The sequence below is a fragment of the Mercurialis annua genome, linkage group LG3 (genome assembly GCF_937616625.2).
Source record: "Mercurialis annua linkage group LG3, ddMerAnnu1.2, whole genome shotgun sequence".
NCBI classification, from domain to species: domain Eukaryota; kingdom Viridiplantae; phylum Streptophyta; class Magnoliopsida; order Malpighiales; family Euphorbiaceae; genus Mercurialis; species Mercurialis annua.
The window spans coordinates 58,913,958-58,936,956 of record NC_065572.1 but is presented as its reverse complement, the minus strand read 5'-3'; the positions used below and the strand labels follow the sequence as shown (position 1 = coordinate 58,936,956).

The 22,999-nt window shown below is 32.1% G+C and overlaps 3 protein-coding genes and 1 long non-coding RNA gene across 4 annotated transcripts; 2 read left to right on the top strand and 2 right to left on the bottom strand.

The window, feature by feature from the left end:
* Nucleotides 1-394: 394 nt before the first annotated feature.
* LOC126671990 (uncharacterized) lies at nt 395-817 on the bottom strand. Its single transcript, XM_050365839.2, has one exon. It carries the CDS (start codon nt 815-817, stop codon nt 395-397), a length of 423 nt encoding a protein of 140 aa, XP_050221796.1.
* A 1,071-nt stretch (nt 818-1,888) lies between these two features.
* On the bottom strand, nt 1,889-7,949 carry LOC126671987 (ABC transporter G family member 7). Its single transcript, XM_050365837.2, has 12 exons — nt 7,615-7,949; nt 7,332-7,522; nt 7,089-7,239; nt 6,863-6,995; nt 6,251-6,452; nt 5,038-5,314; nt 4,506-4,637; nt 3,799-4,019; nt 3,353-3,565; nt 3,135-3,219; nt 2,285-2,579; nt 1,889-2,208 (listed from the first exon to the last, which is right to left on the bottom strand). The coding sequence occupies exons 1-12, from the start codon at nt 7,879-7,881 to the stop codon at nt 2,198-2,200; spliced, it is 2,178 nt and encodes a 725-aa protein (XP_050221794.1). The 5' UTR covers nt 7,882-7,949; the 3' UTR covers nt 1,889-2,197.
* On the top strand, nt 3,956-4,375 carry LOC126671991 (uncharacterized). The gene is made up of 2 exons (XR_008790325.1): nt 3,956-4,042; nt 4,142-4,375. It is a non-coding gene; the product is annotated as an uncharacterized LOC126671991 (long non-coding RNA).
* Nucleotides 7,950-10,525: 2,576 nt separating the features above from the next.
* LOC126675539 (putative F-box/LRR-repeat protein 23) lies at nt 10,526-13,376 on the top strand. The gene is made up of 2 exons (XM_050370193.2): nt 10,526-10,948; nt 12,589-13,376. Exons 1-2 carry the CDS (start codon nt 10,617-10,619, stop codon nt 13,154-13,156), a joined length of 900 nt encoding a protein of 299 aa, XP_050226150.1. The 5' UTR covers nt 10,526-10,616; the 3' UTR covers nt 13,157-13,376.
* Nucleotides 13,377-22,999: the final 9,623 nt, after the last annotated feature.

The window sequence follows — 22,999 nt, the reverse complement described above, 5'->3', positions numbered from 1 at the left end:
CCTTTCTAGTTTTGAAAATGATTTTCAAACTCCAAACTTTTTGTTATAAAAAAAATACGGTTTCAGCGTTTCTATTTCCATGCTAGATCGAAGTCGACTTCTACTCGAGCCGGTTGTCATTTGATGGGATAAGACTACTTTCAAACTACATACTGAACTATTGCAAATTTAGAGCTAATAGTGAATGTTCAATCGATTGAAATTCAAAAAAAAAATCTCTTCGGAAAAGGCTGCGGTAGTGTTTATTGACATTTAACTGTGTTTTTATACACTAAATGTCGATTAACATTGTACTATACACAACAAGCACATTCTAATTAATCTGTAGATGTATACATAAATAAATGTGAAGAATTTAGAACATACATATTTACATAGAGTGATCGAAACATATTCACATAAAGAATCCATTACTCCATCCCCACAAGTTGCACATAATGATCATTAATGAGGTTGGCATACTCAACATGAAAAGAAAAACCATTGCCAATGCAAAGCTAGGCCTAGTGTTCATCAATACAGACTGCAAAATCCCAACTGCTTCACATACATCTGAATTATAGTGTGCATAATATTTCTTCTCCCACTCCATCCAATCAGATGGGGCTTCACTATTCCTCTCCATAATCTTCATCTCTTGAATCCTTTTTCTCAGAAGAAACATGTTCTCGTCGATCAATTTTCCGTCAAATTCGTCTTTTTTCAATGCCGAAATCTTGGTGTAGAATTTATTATGATTCCGATTAAACCCGGCATTTTGGTTGAAGTGCAAGATTTTGACATAAAATATTTGTGATGATAGGGTAATTGGATGCATTACTTAAAGGTGGCCAGATTATTATTTTTGTGTGATTTTTATAAGAGATTTGAAGGTTGAGAGATAGATAAACACATCACCGCGTAAAGTAGCGAGTTGGATTCTTACGTAATAGAATTTGTTGGCTGATTAGAAGGAAACTTTCTCCTGAAAAGAAGCTTCTTATAAAAAAACTAACCAAATCTTTATTACGAAAAGAAATAGAAAGTTCCTACGGAAGACTTTTGAGTCCTAGGGATGCGTAATCAGTTTTCAGTTTGGATTGGAAGGAAATAAAAAACAAATAAATTACAGTAGAAAATAAAATTTGATTCTATTCCACTCAATTCAGTTTATCTATTACACAATTTTTCTAAAAGTAAAAAGTATAACGAAATCACTTAAATACAAAAGAATCTAGTATTATTATTTGTAAAAATTAATTTAACAGTTTTTTAACTTAATAATTAAATTGAGCTGAAATATTTTAAAAATTTAAATGACAATGACTTTACTGATATATTAACTCAGCTTGCCAATCCTGTTATCACTCGTATCACAAGTCAAAGTGAAAATGATCCAACTCAGTGGATCATACCAGACCATTTGAATTGGTAACAGATGAGCAAATGGTAGGTTCAATTAAATCAATTAATTTAACCAAAACTGAATAAATAAAATTAATTTATCTCTTTAATAAAACTTATCAATTTAGTCAAAATCTTAAAAATACGAAGCTCAACCAATCAAATTAGTAGATTAATTAGATAATAATTAAAAATAAACAAAACAAAAATATGGAATTTTAAGACTTAACCATAACCAAGCCAAACAAACTAAACAAATGAACCAAAACTTTAAACCGAACTTAAATTGATAGTTTATTCGGTTTAGCCGAATTTCGACTCACCCCTATCGGTATAAGCAAGCTCCTTCTAGAAGAAACCTTATTGGTATAAGCAAGCTCCTTCTAGAAGAGATGAGTAAATAAATGCTGCAATACAGGTTCGGAGAATGGTTGAAAAATCAGAAATCTTAGGAAATCTATAACTATTCTGTTGGTAAGTGTAAACGACTTCAAACTACCTTCAATTTCATAAACTAGACTTATAATATAGCTCAAAAGATATAAGAGTTGGAAATCATTCTGCTAGGGTTATGGGTTCAATTTATGGAGTCTAATTTCTCATTCTCTAACATTTAATCGGTAGGATCGATATATCTTCTATGAATCCGGCATAGGTAATAATTTTCGATTCAGTTATATCCGAAGACACAATGACAAGACAATAGCAAACATTCTACATGAGGATCGACAAGTTCTATAAGAGCCGCTCATGAGCTCAAAGATAGGCATGACTATGAGACCCTCCTTTTATTGCAAACACCAAAAATTTCCCTTTACTTTTCACCTGTATGAGAGAGGTTAATAAATACAGGTATGTATATCTATGTGACTATAATATTGATGCCTAAATAATTACAAACCTTCTAAGATAAATGGTCGGATTTGATCAAGAGCAGGCTGCTGGTCCGATGTATCTTGTTTCAAAGGATAAGGATCAAGTTCGAGTTGTTTGACTTGGTCAGGGTCCAAAGGCTCAAGCTCGAGCTGTGATTGTGGTTGTATCTGTTCAAGAGGTAGTGGCTCAAGGCGTTGGTACTTCGGCTTGTTTTTCTCAAGGAGAAGGTAAGTGGTGCAATACCAAAACACTAATATTCTACTTTGAGCTGCCACTGTATCACTAATTTGGCTTCCTCCGAAGGAGAGGCGTTCCAGTGCCTGCACGACAAGAATCAAAATCCATGTGGAATGAGCGAGTAAACATTTGTTCAAAAGAAAAAAATGTATAAAGGTGAGTAAATTTAACTATGCGCTAAAGTGTTTCCACTTCTCTAACGTTTTATAAGTACATATAGTACAGAATTTTTAATACAGTTGATCTGCAACAAACATTTATAAGTTTTCCAGGTCTACATTAAGTCTATGCTTTACTTTTGTTTTGGTCTAAAATCTTTATTTGGTAAAAATAGGGCGTGCATTCAGTTCAAACCAAACCAAACCAAACCTATTGGTTCTTTATCTCAGTTGGTTCACACCGAAAGTGAACTGAAATATGTTACTCCAAAATCAAACAAACTGAACCAAATTGAACCAAATTTGTCAGTTAGCTTTTAGAGCACCCCTAAATAACATCAAATTTTAAGGTAGTTTGATTGTGATCAATATATTTATTTTAAATAAATCGACCATTTCCCTCTTTATTAGAATTTATTCCTCAAAACATGAAATTTAAATGTTGTTTTAATCTATATGACTGGTCGTGATGCAATTTACCTGTTCGCCAGTTTCAATATCAAATGAATTTTGATGGTCAAACTTAAGCCCTCTGAACTCATTGATGCAAAGCCCTTGAAAGGCCCTGAAATCACATCAAGCAGTCGATGAGTCACAGAATCAGGTAGGAAAGGAAATGAAATGATATTCAAGTTTCATCATTATAGTCAAAATGAGCATAAAGGATTTGAGACATAAATAAATAACAGTTGAATTACCATCTTATCAGGGAAACATTAGGTATCCATCTGAAGATGATTGGTGTATTATCCGAGTTGACATAATACCCTCCGAATACAATGAACACTGTCATTAGTGATGGTCCTACTGCCATTGCTGCTTCAGTGGTCGGAACCATAGCTCCTACAGTTAGACCCATTGCCGATGCAGCAAATGATTCTGCCGTAACGATACCACAGAACTTGCCAAACCTGGAATATGAGATATATAAATTTTCTTAAACCAAGGGACCACAAAAAAGTGTGCCATCTACTTTAGAAATGACCATTAGAACTAAAATTGCTAGAAGATCAACACTGGCAAGTTGGGATCTCATCAACTTAAATCCTGCCGTAATTGCATGACAGGTATGGTATATTCAACTTTCAATCCATATCCATATCAGCATACTAGTCAAAGATTATAACAAAAAGGGCCATCAAACCTGGACAAAGTAGGATGAAGACGTGCCATTGGATACAGTACAGCCCCGAAAATAAGCGGAAATGCTGCTCCAACAGGAACCTCAGCTATCAATTTAGAGAGAAGATATGGTCCTAATGCATAAGAGCCCTTTGCCCGCTCTCTATCTACAATTGCACGCTCCTTGGGGAAAACACCTGCAGTTTTGGTGAGAGCAGCCATTGCTGTGTTTATTGCTGCAACCTGCAAGGGACATCATGGAAACTGTAAGTTATGACATCTTCATCAAATTTCATAAAAGTGTATGATGCCATGGTAGCTTATCAAACAGTTCATAAGGTTAATTATTGTCAAAATATATCCAGACATTACAATCAGAAACTGTGAGCATGATGATAGAATTCAGTAAAACAAGGTAGCAAAAACTCGCAGCAGAGATAGAAGCTATGCTCAAGCATGTGGACAAGAACACCATACCAGAACTATGTTTTGCAGACAATGTAGAAAATCTACTTGCACCTCATCTCCCAGCAAACGTAGAAAAATAAAACTAGTGTGACTTCAATGAAAGGCTAAATTATAGACCTCAGTATTCTTGATTCTAAGCTGTAGTTTGAATTTTTGCCTATATAAGGAACAGCGGAATGACTTATGTGAAAAAGATTGACTGGACATTCACTCATCCGGAAAGAGGCAGGGATTGTGAGGGGAATCAATATTATCATATACCTGGAGCAATCCCATCCTGTCTTGTATTGAAGTTTGAGATCTTCCCATTCTCCAGAAAACTGAGCCAAATATTATAGCTGATGCAATTGACATTCTTGTCCGAACTTTGTTTGTCGGTCCATCACGTGACGCCTAACACTCGTTAAAAGGTGCCAATTAGGTAAACATAAGAGATGATATTAGTCATGTAAAGAATGCTAAGAACAAAAAATATAATAACAAATTGACCATCCCAGCAGGTTTCATTCACATCCAGGAAGAATCTAGCAAAAATTATGAATTTTCTTGAAAAGGTTCCATGTATAATTGTTATTAATGTGGTTGTCATTCTATATGCAAGGAATGAATCGGTAATACAGATTGGGTAATGAATGAATAGGTAATACAAATTATGTAATCCATGTAGCTCACTTCCACCCCAGCTAATTGAGAAGAAGGCCATTCCCAGCGTAGAGAATTAGCCTCACAAATGGCATAAATAATTAACATCTAAACAAATAAATAATAGTCAAGTGACAGTTAAGAAACCAACTTGCATCCATGCACGTTTAAGAAGTAAACGGAATTGCTTCCACCAACATTTTTTCCTCTTTGTTACAATTTTCTTGCTCGTCTTCACGCCATTCTTGGAGCTCTCCGTTTTGGTAAGGGGTGTTGCAAGTAGCACTGTGGAGGACTGTTCTGAGAATGACTCAACAAGGCCACCTACCCTTTTCTGAGAGGAATACACACTTTCAGCAGAGCTGTAATCAATGGATATGAGATCAGCCACAAACTCTGCAGGATTTACATGAGCCGGGCACTGGTATCTGTTACATAAAACAGTACTTTATCATTCTATCATTTTAAAAGTTAACAGTTCCAACATTAGATAAAATGTTCCTTTACATAAATCATCACTACTTATTTGTACGCATCGAAGATCTGTTCTTCTACTATGAGCGATACTATGCGAACATCAAGCCTCATGCATAGCTCCAAGTTCATTAAGTCTTACATGCAGAAATGAAAGAAGTGCTAAGACCTCTAAGGAGAAGAGGTTATTCTAAACAAAAAAAACAAGAACTTCTCAACAAGCGCTACCGAATTAATTGAAAGTAGAAACTAAAATAAGCAGTTAAAGCTATTGAAAGTTCCATGCGGACACATAGTAAATCATAATCTACTATTTATATTGCTGCAGATTCATTTGAAGCACATTCGTAAATAATAGAGAAGAAGGTAATACTTTTACCAATAGAAACATAATGCTTGTCAATACTACTTTCATATCAGATCGAAAACTAAATTTTTAATTGGATTTTACATGCTTGAAGTGAACATATGTTTTTCTATTTGTATCCACTAGAAATTCCATGAATAGTGATGAAAGTCATAATAGCTTCTCAACCAAAGCTAATAATTTGAACCTCTGTGAATCTTAAATAATCTGATCTCTGGGACGATATCTGGCAATGAATTAACAACACTAAGGGGTATATCCAGATGGAAGAAGGCAGATCGAATAGCAGCACCAACACTCAAGTGAAGGTGGGTGCACTTATCTGCCAACTTACTTATTGTCGAATTATTATAGACAAGGGTTCTTTTTTCGTCTCTGGAAGTTTTAAATATGTATCTTGTAGCTTCATATCTCACCCAGTCACCCTGTTATCATAAATTCAGTAGAATCTAGAGATAGACAAACAAATTCTCCCTAGGAAGCAGCACATAAACCACTAACATAATAAAGGAAAAGGTCGGACCCAAATTTTGAGAAGTATGCCAGTAGTTCTTCATGTGCAGGACCACTATAAACAAGTGAACCTTCTGTTAGCAGAACAATGTCGTCAAATTTATTGTACACTGAACCTCTAGGCTGGTGAATGGAGCAAATTACAGTATGTCCATCCTGGGCAAGCTGTCGAAGAGTTTCCATTACCCTCTCTGCCTGGAAAGCATCAAGCCCTGAAAAATATTAATTCATCAGCGGTCAACATAATTAGTCACTGGATAAACAGCTTGATATTTCGGATCTGGTGAATGGAGCTATTGCACAACTCTAGGTTTACGCGGCATAAGTAAGCCCACTTCGCTCAGAAAGATTATTCACTTCGACTTAAGGTGCTACTTGAACCATGTGATAAATAAGCATGAAATGGTACTTAGATACCAAGCAATTGTTTGCAAGTAGTAACTAGCAAACATCATTTGAGAACCACTATCTACAAATACATGAAAAAATGAATGGCGATCTCACCATCTCTACAACATGTCATGTGCATGAAAATTATAGCTTGAAACAGCGTGTCAATCATAGGTTAAAAACAAACCAACTTCAAAAAGATAAACGATTGAGAGTAAGCTATCATATATACCTGTTGTAGGCTCATCAGCAAATACAACAGAAGGACTAGCAATAAGTTCACAAGCTAACGATAAACGCTTCTTTTCACCACCACTTATCCCGCGAACTTTTGCATCGCCAACATTAGAATCAGCACAACTCACCTAATTAAATTTTCAAAATCCTTAACCTCGGGTATTTTTTTTTCCGCATAATCTTCACATCAAACTACTCGAAAAATAAAAAATATCACTTACCAACCCTAACTTGAACAGCAAATTATCGACATACTTATCTCTCTCTTCCACCGAACTTATCTCAGGAAGCTGAAGTTCAGCAGCAAGCGAAAGCGTCTCTCTCACAGTCAACTGCGAGAAAAAAAGATCTTCCTGTCTCACAAAAGCAAACCTAAAACAGTAACAGTAACTGTACTTAACGAACACAATTCAAATATCATAACACTAATTCAATTGAATTAAAAATTTGAAGAAATTAATTACTTGAGAGATTGACGTGAACTAGGTTTTCCATTGATCTCTAAACGACCTGATAAGTGTAATTTAGTTGATGCCGTTAATTGACCAGCTAATACATTAAGCAACGTCGTTTTGCCTGATCCTGATGGTCCCATTATCGCCACTAATCTTCCTGGTTTCGCTTCTCCACTCACATTTTTTAGCAAAAACCTAATCTACACACCACACCAACACTTTAAAAGTAATTAAAATCAATGTTAAATTAAAAAATAACAATCGAAAATAAATGAAGTTTGATATAATTTACTTGGCTGTCTGATTTATTGGATAGACAACAAGTAATGTTGCTCCATCGGATTGCAACCGGAACAATTTTATCGGTCATCGGAGTTTGTTGTTCGTCTTCTCCGTCGAAGCCGCTGTTCTTTTCATCGTCCCCGGGTGAAAGAGCAGGACCTGGACCGGAGAAAAGGCGGAGAAGGAGAGCCACGGCAGCAGCTGTCAAAATCTGGCCGAAACCGTTGCCGCCGAATTTGATAACCTGGCCGGCCATTTTCCCGCCTAAATTCGCCATTTTTGCGCTGCTGGTTTTAACAACTACCTCTTTACTGGAGGTGAGCTATATTACAAGGAGATAATGTTTTCATTTTATGATAAATTAATTTTTAACTTTAGCAGGAAGCGTTACTGTCGCTAAATTAGAATCACACTGTCACTACATCTTTCTAACGGCGCCGTTTGGATTTGTTTTTTGAGTGTGTATTGAAGATAAAACGTACATGGATAAAAAAAGAGTGTTTATCCCACACAACGGATATGTCACGTCACTTTTATAACAAGCCAACAATCATTTGCGATAGGAAATTTTTTTTTTTTTTATCATTAAACATTTGCACATGGCTAACGCCTTATTGGTTTGTTGCACGAATGAAGTGGCGCAACCGTTGCGTTATATAATTATTCATAAAAAAAACGAACAGAGTACTAATTTATCCCTTTAGTTTTTTTTTTTAAAGCACTTTAGTTATTTCAATATCCATTAAATACAATTCAATTTATCATACTATTATTAGGTGAGATTACACTAATTAATAGGGATATATATGATAAAATAAAATACTGTCTTACATTATTAATTTTGGTGCAAAATTCATTTGTCCCTTCTTAAACAGGACGGAGGAAATATAATTTTAAATACAAAAAAAAAATTATTGTCTAATACATTATATTTTGGCCTAATTATTTTAAATCGACCCATATTGAATTTTTTTTCATTTACACCCCATGTTGAAAAAGAACCATTTGTTAGGTTTTGAGGTTTTGTCTCTACCCCAACAAGGGTACAATTGACGATTTAATGAATTTAAGGATAAAAATATTAAAAATTACTAAATAAAACGGTTATATCATACTTCTTTTATTTGGAATAATACAAACAAGTCTTTCAGTTTTAAAAATATTCAAATAAGTTCTAACAATTTTTTTAAAAAAAAATTATCAAAAAATTAAAAAACAAAACATTTCCGACCCACCACCATGCTTTTTTGATTTATGAATCTGTCACTGTCACTGACTTTGAAAAAATTATATTTTTTTTTCGGTTCTCCTGATGAGTATCTGCAAGGAGGAGGAGTTTGATCTCTTCCTTCGAGGAGAAAATCGAATTTTTTTTTTGGGAAAATTTTAATAAATTTTATTTTATGTAAATTGTGTAGTTTTACGGATTTTGATTTTAAAAATTATTGGTGATTAATATAAATTAAACAATTATTACTAGTTGAATTTTTTAACAAAGAATGTGTTTTTGTACTATTAATAACATTAACATGTAATTAGTATATAAATTAAAATTGAAGAATTTTTTTAAACTTTTTTTAAATAAAAAAATATCAATTTAGTGCTTTGAGATAGAGACAAAACCTAAAAATCCAAAAAATGATGCAATTGGTTTTTTTCAACGTGAAAGTGTAAACGAAAAAAATCAACGTGTATGGTTTTTAAGTAATCAAACTTTATTTTTTTATAAGGAAATAAATAAAACAACAAGAGGATAGGTAAATTTAAATAATTTATTACGTTTGATACTATAAGTATTATAGAGATTATGGATATTGGAAAGTAAACTTTTAACTTTTAACTATTTTTATAAGACAATTGAAATTTAAGTTTTTTTTTTTTGAGAATAATGAAAATTTCATTAATAGGGAAATAAAAATACAACTTGATCAAATATTGAACAAATCAATACATTCAAGAAGTACAATAATAGAACATCAGTAAAATAACAGAAAATCATATCTAATTTCTTCAATCGCATTGACGGAGCTCTTTGAATATGCAACTCGGCGATCCGCCCGCTCCACTCAAAGGTTATTTTAAACCAGAAATCGACTCTTTGGTCTTTGAATGAGTCCGATTGAGAGAATATTAGAAATAAGATTTCTACTGATAGCACTTCAGATCTACGCTCCGTAGATAATTTCATCAAGGAAATAGCAGAACCCATAAAGGGTAAGAGGCAGAACTCCACAAAGGAAGACAAAACATCCATAAAGGAAGAAATAAAAATACCAACAGATCTCAGATCTGTGATTATTAACGCAAAATAAACTAAATACGAGATTTGAACAGAAAACGAGAAGGTAGGGAGGTGATTTTGAACCAAAAAATGGCCAAAATCACCTCCCTCTTGTTGCGGCTAGGGTTTCTGAAAAGAAAAAGAGAGTTTAGAGAGATGAGAGAGAAAAATGAGTTTAACCCACAACGTTTTTGAAATTTAAGTTTTGATGTACGAAGTAATAAATATGAATTTTGTAATTTTTAAGAAATTTTTGCGATTACTAAGGGCTAATGCAAACTTCTCGGTTAAAATAAAAACATCCCCAATATTTGAATGGCTTTTGGTGAAATTTACTATATGAAATTCAACCAATATTTTATTTCGCCTTTTGTAAAAATAAAATTATGAATAGCTGATGTAATTAAAACTTAAAATTGGATGATTTGTGTAGTTAACCTTATTATAATGTGTCCCACATCAACGAATGATAAAAGGTAAAGTAAAAATTTATTAAGACAATATCTAATTTGATTTGTTCTATAATATCATGGTCTAAATAGAAATAAAAGAAACATTAAGGTCTAAAGTAAAATTAAAATCTAACATGAGGATTCAATTCGTACCTTTAGCCAACAAAGTATATTAAAGTTGCGAGGCTTTCTCATCGGTATAAATTTCCAAAACCCCAAAAAAAACTAAAAACACAACTGCAAATCCCCAAATTCTCATCTTTAAAATTACCCAAATAAATGGAATCAAACCCTTCGCCACCACCGCAAAACCCTAACCGGAATTGGGCGGAGCTACCAGGCGATGTGATTGCATTAATTCTTAGTAAAATAGGCGCAATTGAAATGCTAGTCTCTGCTCAATTTGTATGTTCTTCATGGTGTAATGTCTGCAAGGATCCGGCAACGTGGAGATCCATTAATGTGCTCCCGGATGGTGATTATTATAATACGCGAACTTATAATCTTGAAGCATTATGCAAGAATGCCGTTGATCGGAGTTGCGGTGGCTTGGTTTCGTTAAGGATTGAGTACATTGCAACTGATTCACTTATCAATTATGTCTCGCACAGGTAATCTTTTGATTCTTTTTTTGCTTGTGGTTATTGATTTTCGTTCAATTGCATGTTCTTTGGTCTGGATGTTAGGGTTTTATTGTCTGATGCTTCATAAAGTCGTATGCGTTTGATTAAATGGAAGTAGCAAGATTGTGCATTAAATTGATGATTATCTTTTAATTATTTGTCAAGATTGATGAAGTGGGTCTTGTTTATAGGAAAAAATTATGTCGGATCAGAATAATTATACATCACAACGGTTGTTCCACGTTAGACGTGTTAAAAAAGTGAATGATAAAATAAGCAATAATTGAGTATTACTCATCTCAAACGCTCATTGGCTTGTGAAAATGACGTGACACAACCATTGAATGGAATAAATTATCGTTGAATTGGGATTGGACATGATCCATAATGCTCTCTTTGTTACATTAGAAATTGCTATTTTGCACTTTATTCTTGGATTTAGGCTCTTTTCCTTTGACTTAGTCTTGTATTTTTGCATACATACTGATAATTGGGGTGCCAACGGTGATTAGTTCTTTAATTCTACCTATAAACTTACTAGAATGATTTACGAAATGGTAGCTTAGGTTTCTTAATTATGTTGAGTAAACAACTAGGATTCTACCTATATACTTAATCTTTTTGTGTTGGAAGAGCAACTATTTTAAGTAGAGGGATTTTAAAGAATGACTAGTAGCAAGCTTTACTTTTGCTTATTTATCTTTTTCATGATTTAATGTTGATGTGCCATCTTAAGACATACGTTTTAAACTGTCTAATGTATCTAAATAAATTATTTGCATCCGCTGTTTTTTCTTTTGGTGTTCTGAAACTAAAATATAAGGTAATCATTATAATTATCAATTTTGTGGCTGGGGAATTAGCTCCTTACTTGTGTGCTTAAGAATTCCATTTGATGTGGAGATGGTGGTTCAATGGTTCGCCCTTAAATTACATGGCGGTTAGACATGATCTGCTTATTTTAATAAAAAATTTGAGCTCTGCACTCGAATTTTTAAGTGCAGATGCATTATGCAGAGAGAATCACATCACGTTCAGGACCAAAAATTATCAAAAGTCCATGATAAATCAATATGTAAAACGGGTAGAGTCATTTCATCAGTCAAAAATCAACTTAATTTTAGATAAATTAGCCATTAACAAAAATGAGCATGAACTTGAACATAAATAAGCTTACTTGTTGGTATCCCTCCTTGACACGCGAATAGGCGATGGTTGAATTACAGAGTTAGACATTTGATGTACAGAATTAATATTTAGACTCGGTAATGTTCTTTTTGTTGATTCTTTTATTTCTCGGTCTTTGATTGAGATGATTGTGTATAGTTGCTTATTTGCGGTGCTAGATTTTTTGGATTATGTAAATATATAAAAAGTTGTGAATGCATATACTATCTGTGTCAAGATATCCATATGAATGTTTTGCAACATTTATTAAGTTTATCTGAGAAGATGCTTAGGCTCTGAATTCTTTCAGCCGTTAAACAATGATTAAAATGTCGAACAAAATTACCACCCATTTTATATCTTTGTCCGTGTTATTGTCCAAGTTTAACTGCTAAGTAAATACATCAGTTATGCATTACTGTCAGTTTGCTGATTTCGGATGTTGTGGTCTCTGATGACAGGGCAAAAAATCTCAAACAACTTCGGATTGTATCTAGCTATAGCTTGGGAGACGAAGCTCTTGCTGAAGCAGCCAGTAGATTTCCGTTACTGGAGGAACTGGAACTTTCATACTGCTCGTTATCGAAGGAAGCACTTAAAGGTGTTGCAGTTTCTTGTCCTCTTCTTATATCGTTGAAGTTGAACTGCCAGGGGTACAAATGCCCACATGTTGAGGATAACGACGAGGCTCTGGCTATTGCAAATCATATGCCTAATTTACGGTACCTCCAGATTTTTGGAAATAGACTGACAAATCATGGTGTGCAGGCCATTCTTAATGGCTGTCCACATCTTGAATTCCTCGACCTTCGCCAATGTTTCAATGTAAATTTGAAAGGAAAGCTAGGGAGAAGATGTGCTGAGCAGATCAGAGATGTGCGGTCTCCCAATGATCCCACTGATGACTATCCTTATAATCCCGAACTTCCAGAATATGTATTATCTGACGAGGATGACCCTTATGGATTTTCAGATATTGAGATGGTCACTGATGATGCTGACGACTGTTATGCATTTTCAGATGGGTAGATTTAAGACTTTGGCGATGTTGTTAGTTCTTGATTAGGATTTCTCGATGAAGACGACAAGCATTAGGGTGAGAGATCATGCTCATTGCTCATACTTGTGGAAGTATAAATTGTACGAATGTGTATTGGGTTTGCATCCACACTTGATTTGTGTAGCCAACAGTTTGTATTTACACTTGATTCTGTATATTTGAATAAACCGAGGTCGTGTTTTTACTCAATTGCAGTCATTTCTTCTTCTTTTTTTGATAAAAATAATCATTCATTAATAGCAAGTAGTTACAAAAATAAAAATAATTTTTTTTTTAAGTAAAGGAATATATTTACTCTTTTTATAAAAATATCTTTCTTTTTTTATTAAAATATATCTAACTTCTTCTTTTTTCATTTAATATTTTTTTTTTTTCTTTTTTTCGTTGGTTCTGAAAGTGAACTCGACCGGAGTGGCAGGCGATGCAGCTCTCAAATCGCTAAACTCGATAAGTCTGACTCACAATCACCAATTGAGAAGGATTCAAATACGCAATGGTCGAAAGTGCAGCCTGTTCAAGATTATTCTATTCAAAATCCAAACTCCATCTCTTTTCCATTCTTCTTTTTTTGTTTTAAGTTGAAGAAGGCTAAATTGGAAAATTTTAATGGTATGAGGCGGAATTAGAAAAAGAACTACAGCGATCAGCGAAAAATAAAGAACAATAAAAAAAGGAATAAAAATTTAATTTATTTCTAATATGTGTTATGGATGTACATACGACATGGTTTTAATAAGTAAAAAGGAGCCGAAGAGAAAAAAAAAAGGTCAAAAAAACTATAGAAATAAATAAATTTAGAGAGCGTTAAAAAAAATTAAATTTTTACTCTCTATTATCAATAAATTGTTCTTTTTATATAAAAATGCTCTTTAAAATAAATAGCATTGTTGAAGATGCTAGCAAATTAAATTTAAATATTTTTAAATTATTGTAATTTTAATTAAAAAATTTAATTTTTATAATGATGTTTTAATTTCAACATTTTATTATAATAATAGCCAATTTTGAACAACCGAATTCTACCATCCAAGGTGGTATTGCCATTGTGAATTTTTGTGCCAATTGATTGTTTCATTTACACGAGAAATTCTTAGGTGAACTTAGTGCACTACGTAAAATTATGAATCATCTACAAATAATATATAACGTGGCATAATTATAATAAATGCTTCATTCATTTATTAACACGTCATTGTAATTAATGAGTCTTTAAATTTAATTATAAATACAATAAATGATGTATTAATAAATAAATGGGCCATTTATTATAATTATGCCACGTAGCACATTATTTGTGGACGGTTCATCGTCCTATGTGGTGGATTAGATTCACCTAAAAATTTCTCCATTTATACACATGGTATCCTAATCAGCAATTATTGTTTGTAAAGAAATTCATATTTTTATGAATAGTTGAAATTAAAATTAAATTTTTTAATTTTTATAATAAAATCAAATGACTAAAAAAGACAAATCTTTTATGAAAATTTCATAAAAATTCAAAAATTTTACTTTTATCCAATTTGTCCTGAAACGCGGCATTTCGTTTCAATGATTTCCAACTCTAAAATGACACGCGATTTTGCTTATATAATGGTGTGCCACACATGTGTCATCATGATAAATACTTCAAAAATATTTACACCCTCAAACTTCCAAATTGTTTCAACTTAATATTTAAATTTAATTAAAAAAATAACTCAATCAAACCTAAATAAATTCATTAAAAATATCCAGCGTGGCCAAAAAATAAAATTTTGGCGGCAGTGGTTTGGCGACGGTGGTGGGGCGGCTGGAAAACGGTGGAAGGTGTAAAAATTTATTTTTATTTTTTAATTAAATTTAAAAATTAAGTTGAAACGATTTGAAGTTTGAGGGTGTAAATATATTTTAAAAAAACTAAAAACTTATTTGAACTTTTTACTTAGTATTTGCCATGGTGGCATATATGTGACATGCCACGTAGGTGCCACATAAGAAAAATCGCGTGCCATTTTAAAGTTGGACATAATTGAAACGAAATCCTGCGTTTCAAGACAAATTAAATAAAATTGAAAAATTTGAATTTTTGTGAAATAAAGGTTTGGCCTCTTTTATTCATTTAGCCTTATAATAATATACTGGTTTTAATATTTTACTCAATTGTAACCATTTATCTCAATCAATTCAATTTTTGTTTTGCTTAAACCATCAAAAATTAGAGAATTTAGAGTTAGATTTTAATATTATTTTTTATTTTTTTAAAATAAAAGTTAAATTTTGAAATTTTAGAAAATATATTTATCTAATTGTGGAATTAGAATATAATTCAACTGAAAATGAGATAATTTAATTGATTAGAAAAACAAATTGGCTAGAATTACAGCGAATGATAAAATTAAAATAATATTATAAAAATTAAAACATATGGTTAAAACTGTAAACATAGTCAAAGATTTGAATTATTTTTATAATTAGAATTTGCTAACTAGAATGTCGTGTGTGCCAACATTCTGCAGATTCCAATTAGTAAGCGGCCGCCTCCGGATAAGCTTTTTTGGCCACACAACAAGATGGGAATGTTCACAGTTAAATCGGCGTATTATGTTGCTGTGAATCTAGTGAGAAGAGATATCTAATTCTAACTCTAATGCAGGGTTATGGAAAGCAATATGGTTCTCTATACCTCCGAAAGTTGAACATTTTTTGTGGCGTCTTGGGCACAATACTCTTTCTTGTAATGTAAACTTGGTGAAGAAGAAGACCTCGATTTCTGTTTTCTGTCCGAGGTGCAAAAATGTGGAGGAAACAGATATCCATTGTCTAAAAGAGTGTGAAGTTGTTCGAGGAATATGGCTCATGTCGCCGCTTAATGTGAGGGTAGATAGTTTTCAGTCTAGAACTGTTCCAGAGTGGCTTTTGTTGATGTTCAGTCTGTTAAAGGTGGAGTATGCTTAGGTATTCGTCATGTCTTTGTGGTTAATTTGGAACGACCGCAACAATATCGTCTTCGTGAACCAGCGGATGCCCACACACAGTTTATTCAACTGCATTCCTTCGATGCTTTTGTCTAGCAGTAGCGGCGTTAAACGAAGGACTGGTTTGAAGAGTTTTGCCAACAGTGTCTGGCAATCCCCTCCCCCTTTATTTGTTAAAATCAATGTTGATGCTGCAGTATCGCTGGAGAAAGGTTTATCGGTTCTTAGTGCAGTTTGCAGAGATTCTACGAGTGCTGTGATACGTTCTAGGGTCTCAATTTTGAAAGGATGCACCAATGCTGAAATTGCATAAGCAAAAGGTGTCAATTTTGGCTTGAGGCTTACTGAATCCCTGAACTATAATATGATTATATGTGAAATGGATGCAATGAATGTTGTAAACAGACTTTGTAGTCCTTGCGACGTGGCTGATTACTTACAAGTCGTAGTGGACGATTGTTTGGCTGAGTGCGAAGATCGCGTTGTGAGTTTTCATTATACGAATCGAATTTGTAATCAAGTGGCTCATTCGTTAGTCAAATGGGGTAATTTTTTTGGTAGGGATTGCGTGTTTGACGGAAGTATTCCTTTTTTAGTCAACGAACTTGTAATCATTAATATAATGCAATCTTAATTCTAAAAAAAAATGTCGTGTGTGGATGAAACAGTCCTTTTGCACAAAAGTCCAACAGGGCATGCCATCCAAAGACCTTCATTCATATCTAAGCGAGAAAAAGATTGTCTTTTTAAGTGCATCCTCATTCTATCAATAAACGAGTCGGATTTGGTGTAATTTGGCTGGTTAAATTCAGATTTACAATAAAATGTTTAAATTAGAACATTACTAGAAAAATTAGGATTAGTTTCATATAATCATTATTTTTATACGTTTTTTTTATTTTAACTATATTTTTAAAAAATATCAAATAAAATCAATACCTTTCATTTTTTGCAAATCTATCACGAATGTGAAAATTCGGTGTATCTTTATTAATTTGACAACTGGAATAAAAAAATAAGAGAAATGTATTTTTTTGTCTTAATTAGGACAATAGTCAGATTATGACATTTATTTAAGAGGAAAAAATACCGAATTTTTTCACCGGAGATAAATTTGCAAAAAAAATAAAAGATGCTGATTTTAATTAACACTTTTTAAAGGACGTGATTAAAACATATAAAAATAGTGATTTTATATGCAACTAATCCTAAAAATAATTATCTTAGGTTAAAATTACAACAACTTGAAGTTTTGAATTTAACTTACTATTAACCCTTCTATAAACTATTGAAAACATTGTTTAAAAACCATTTATTTTTTGAAGCTATTATTTTAGAAATGTTAAGATAAAGAGAGAAATATTATGAGACCCCTTATTTATTTTATAATTCATACTTTCATTCCTCATGTTTGAAAACCAAACAGTTTGGTCCTCCATTTTTTCCGTCTAACGATCTAGTCCCTCCGTCTATTTTTTGTGTTAGTCAACTGAGTTAAAGATTTCAACTGAAAAATTATGATATATGTGGTGGGTCTTAAAATAATTTACTCTATCAGATCACATTATTTTGAGACTCTGTCACATATGTCATAATTTATATTTTTTTTCTCTTCTTATTTGAAAAATCAAACAATTTATTTCTTCACTTTTGTTTTCATCAACAGCTTAGTCCTTTCGTTCAGTTTTGATGTCAATAGTCTAACGCCAAAAATGTACCAAGTGACTAAATCATTGAAGAAACAAAATGGAAGATCATGTTGACTGAATTTTAAAAATGGGAAACGACAATGTGAATTACAACATATGTGGAAGGTTTCCAAATAAACTGTTAACAAATAATTTTAAATTTATTTTGAAATTGTTTGTAGAATAAGATAAAAAAAACGATTTAAAACCGATTGAAATTATTTTATAAACTGTTTCTTAGAAATGGTTGAAAAACTATATTTTCGAAACTACTTTAAACCATTTTATAAATTAAATAAAAAAAGCTGAAACAAGATTCGAAATTAAAAAATCAAAGCGTAAGAGTAACAAAATAAACTCTAAACGGACAATGGGAATTTCAAATTTTAATTTTGCAATTATATTATAAACATTCTTCTAATAACTTGAAATATAGACAGATGAAAGTCTATTTCACATATCACTTTATAAAAACAAAATTCAAAATATATTTGAATCTAATTTTGGTTAAATTTATTTTAAAATCTCTAAATTATACAATTTTTATTTATTAGATTTCTCAATTTCTGTTTGACTTATTCAGATATTTATTTTTTGATTTATTTATTCCTTAAATAGTTTTTCGTTGAAGGACCAAAAGGATCTAATGAATCAAAAAGTAAAAATTTAAGATAAGTAAATAAAAATTGAAGAACCCGATAAATCAAAATAATATAATTTAAAAATCCTAAAATAAATTTGGCCCATAAATTTTGTCCGGTTTCCACGTAGGGTAGTAGTACCATATTCATTACTTAATCAGACATAGGCCACGTAGGCTAGGGTCATATAGGCACAAGTTACGCTGCATTCTCTTCCTCACGTGACTATCTTCCTTTCATTTCTATGTCTCTTCCTATCTGAAAAATAGATGAATAAAAAAGGCAATATTTATTTTCTCAAAATAAAGGACACCCAACCGACGCCGTTTTGGTCAGACCTATCAGATCAACCATCCAATAGAGCTGGCTAATTTGGGTGACGCTAATCTGACATCATCCTTCAATTTCTTTGACTTTTACTATTTTCACTAACCATTAGCATCCTGCCACGTTGTCCTATTTACCGTTGACATTTGGCTCAAGTAAAATCATCTCAAAGTAACATTTCAAATGATGATATTTTTTGTTTTTATAAATATATTCTAAATAAAGTTTTAGTATGAAATTGTATTTGCATTAGTTGGAATTCTGTTTAATTACAAAATGCATCTAATGTTAATTTCTATCTTAATTTTGGATCACTAAAACACAAAATTATATCTTTATTTAGTAGATTAAAGGCCAAATTTAAGGATATTTTTTTTTAAAAAGGAAATTTAAGGATATAATTGTTGGGAACTGATTAAACAAATAAAATAATCTCAAAAACAGTAAATTTTATCTAATAATTCTAACATCAACCTGGTTAGTTCATGATAAGATGGAGTAGTTCAATATGTTTGCTAACATTTTATATTATGTCCCGTTAATAAGGTTGTTGTCTTCTTTATGTATTTTATTATAAAAATAAAAATAATTAAATATGTAAACTCAATTCATATTGGAAAATTAAAAAAAAATCGATGTAACAATTACTGAATAGAAAAATTATGATATCTGTGAAAGAAAAGTCGGCCTACCCGTAAAGCTCTCATGTCCTATATCTATTGTAATTTTAATTTTTTTAGGCTTATTTATGTGATTTTTCATGGAATTCTACAAAAGACGCGTTATGCTTACAAAAAAAAATGAAAGATGGATATTTTTTTTTCATTTCTCTTTATTTTCTTGTCTAGCTAGTATATCTAAATAAAAAAAAACACACTCCAATTATTTTCTCATTTTTTATTCTTTCTTTTTTCATTAAGAAATTTACAATTATTAATTAATTACCATTCCTCTATATGTCCTGTCATTGTTTTATTTCTTGGTGTGTTAATATGCTTTGACACTTTTTTAGTTTTATCCTTAATCCAATCATTATTAGTGAAATTGTGTTAAGAAAATATAATTTTTTTTTGATAATCGAAGAGAGGCGGCGCTTATGAGAGGAATCAAACCCACGACCTAGCAGTTTGCTGCCAGCGCTTATACCATTTGAGTTATAGCTCGTTGGTTGCCTAGCATATACTTATCAACCACATATTATTCAATCATCATTATAATAATTATCGAGTAACTAAATTTTCAGTCGAGTTGAATTATATAGATCATAAAACTCTCTTGATATCATGTAAATTTTAACACTCTTATGTATTGAAGATCCGAATTTAAAATTTAAATATTTCTCAATTTTTAATTGGTGTAAAATAACAAAAAAAACAAAAAGAGATCCTAAAAGAATATAAAAAAAGCTGGCATTTAGTTTACCATTGTATCATATATGCTATTGATAAATCAAATTATCAGCTGGCAATTTTTTCTATGCGCTATCAAATACTCAAATCTCTCAACCCAATAATTATTTTAATACTAGAACAATAATTATATAATATAAAGTCAATAATAATTCTATTAGAGGGGTCACTTTAGTTATTTGGTCCCATATGTCAATGCCTGCCTAACCGAAGGAAAGTCTCACCCAGAATCTCTCTTACCTATAAATAATATTTAAAAATTTAGTTATATCCTATAATTAGTTACATCCCCCATTCCCATTTATAGATACATAACTATATAGTTTAGCATCTTCTAAGCATTCTTTAATATAGAATGTATAATTTGTTTCATTAAATAGGTGGGACTTGCTAATAAGAGTTTCTGTATTTTTTATTGAATCTAGAATTTGAATTTTATCATTTTTTTCAAATTAAAAAATAGGGGGTATCGTTTTCAATTATTTTTGTAAAATATCACGATGAACGTACTAATTCGATTGATTTAGTTTTATTATAATAAAAACAATAAATCATATACTTTTTTTGAGATAAAATTGTAGACTTCAAATTAATATGAAATAAAAATAATAAGTTCAAAATAAGATATTAACATATAATAAATTCAACAATTTCAAATATTAAAAAGTTTTGAGCACCATCTATATTTTTATATTTTTATTTATTCAAAATGTTTTCATTTTAAACACAACAATTTTGATTTGTTAAAAAGTTTGAATCTGAAATTTAAGCTTTGAGAAATCCTAATTTTGAATAATTCATTGAAGTTGTAATTTTTTTATTATTAATGTCTTTTTAATAATAAAAAGCCATTTATATTATTGTTGATTTTCATTATGCATATTATTTTATGTTTACTGATATTTTCTAAAATAATTGATATTCATTTCATAAATGGGCCTGTAAAGCTTTATTTCCTCAATCTCTAGACTCAAACAACAAACCAGAGAGACCAAGCCATGCAAATGGATGGTGGGAGATGGGGTCAAAATCAACGTGGCATGGAAAGAAATACGACACGTGGAAGAACGTGATTGAGTAAATGTGGGACAGGTGTGTGGGGTAGGTCCAGGAGACAGGGCCTTGAAGAGAGGTTGAAGGGCTGCCTGGTTGGCAGGTGTTCACATGACATCTGCATGTGTTGTCAAACTCCTCTCTCTACTCTAGTCCCTAATAGTCTCTCCCTTCCTATATAGGTGGCGCGTCTCTCATACGCTCCGCCACTTATGCTGTTGTATAATTTATTAATTTCATGTGTTCTTTTAGTAATTAGTACAACGGAGAATATATTTTTTTTTGTATCAAAATATAATATATTGAGACAGCAAACAGATTACAACTTAAATCGTTAAAATACATCGCAGATCGAATTACAAAAAAATAAAAAACAAACTAAAACGCTATAATTGATCTACGAAAAGAAACGAAATAATAATAAAAATTAAAAGATACAAATTTTGCAGGTGACATATATTCAGGAAGAATTCAAGTGTTGAGAATTTCCCGACACCTACCGTACTTTTAGAACTTTTATTCATCTCTTGTTCCGCTAGTAGTATACTTCAAACGATACAAAAAGTTTGAATCTTTAAGAATTTGAATATGAAGGTTGAACAATTGCTAAAAAAAATTGAACAATCTAAAAATTTAGGAAACACAACTGTATATCGAACAAATCACTCAAAAATGACAATAAAAAAAGATCAAACCATACAAAACTCCATAAAAAAGGCACTTTATTAAAAACGGAGAAATAAAACTACGACCGGATAGGAAGAAGATGATGGCCGGCTAGAGTCGGAAACCATCTCCTTCCCACCGTGCCAAACTCAATAAAAGATAAAAGTAAGATTGTCACGACCCAAAATATTGAGCCGCAACCGGCGCTAGGGAACGGGAGTGGTAGCTCCGGAGCCCGTAGCAAGCCTTAAATCAATATTAATTTTTCGCAAATGATAAACAAATAGCATAAAGCAACAGAAGCAAGAATACATAACATGTATACACAAACATTTACACTAACTGTTTTATTATCCTCGCGGGCTCTAGTTACCGTACCTCGTACGAACTGGCCTCGCGGTACTATATACATCAGTTAGTGATCCAACATATCACTGGCACCTAGTGCCGTGCACAACATATAAAACACGTAGCCTACAAAAACGTATAAACTGGACAGCAAGTAATATGTACATTCAAAATGTACTGCTGACTAGGCTACGACTCTGTCAACACGGGACCACTACTGCAGCACTCACAGAAGTCAGAAACTAAACATATACAATTGACTTCTGGATTTCCAATTTGGCCTCTAGCTAGGTCCACGTACTAAGTACCTGAAAGACATCAATGGTGAGGGGTCAGTATTTGGGAAAATACTGAGTGAGTTTGCATTTTACTAACGGTATTAATTTAAAACATAGCATCGCATCTCAAGAAAACAATAATATAAAACATATAAACGTGTATTTGATCCGTACGAAACTAATATCCTAGCATGCGACACATCTCTCAAATAATAATATCTCATTCAACCCAATCGTAAATATCAATTGCGAGTCCAACTCGCTGGTGGCCCAGCCACTAGATACGGGGACTTCCAGGCTACACCGTAGCCGAGTTCACTCTCGTATCGAAATCATAACCCAATCGTAAATTTCATATTCATCAACAGCTCCCAGCTGTGTCAAGTCATTTCTCAATGCAAACATACTAGACTGACTCGATACTGGTGATCACACAGCCTATTGA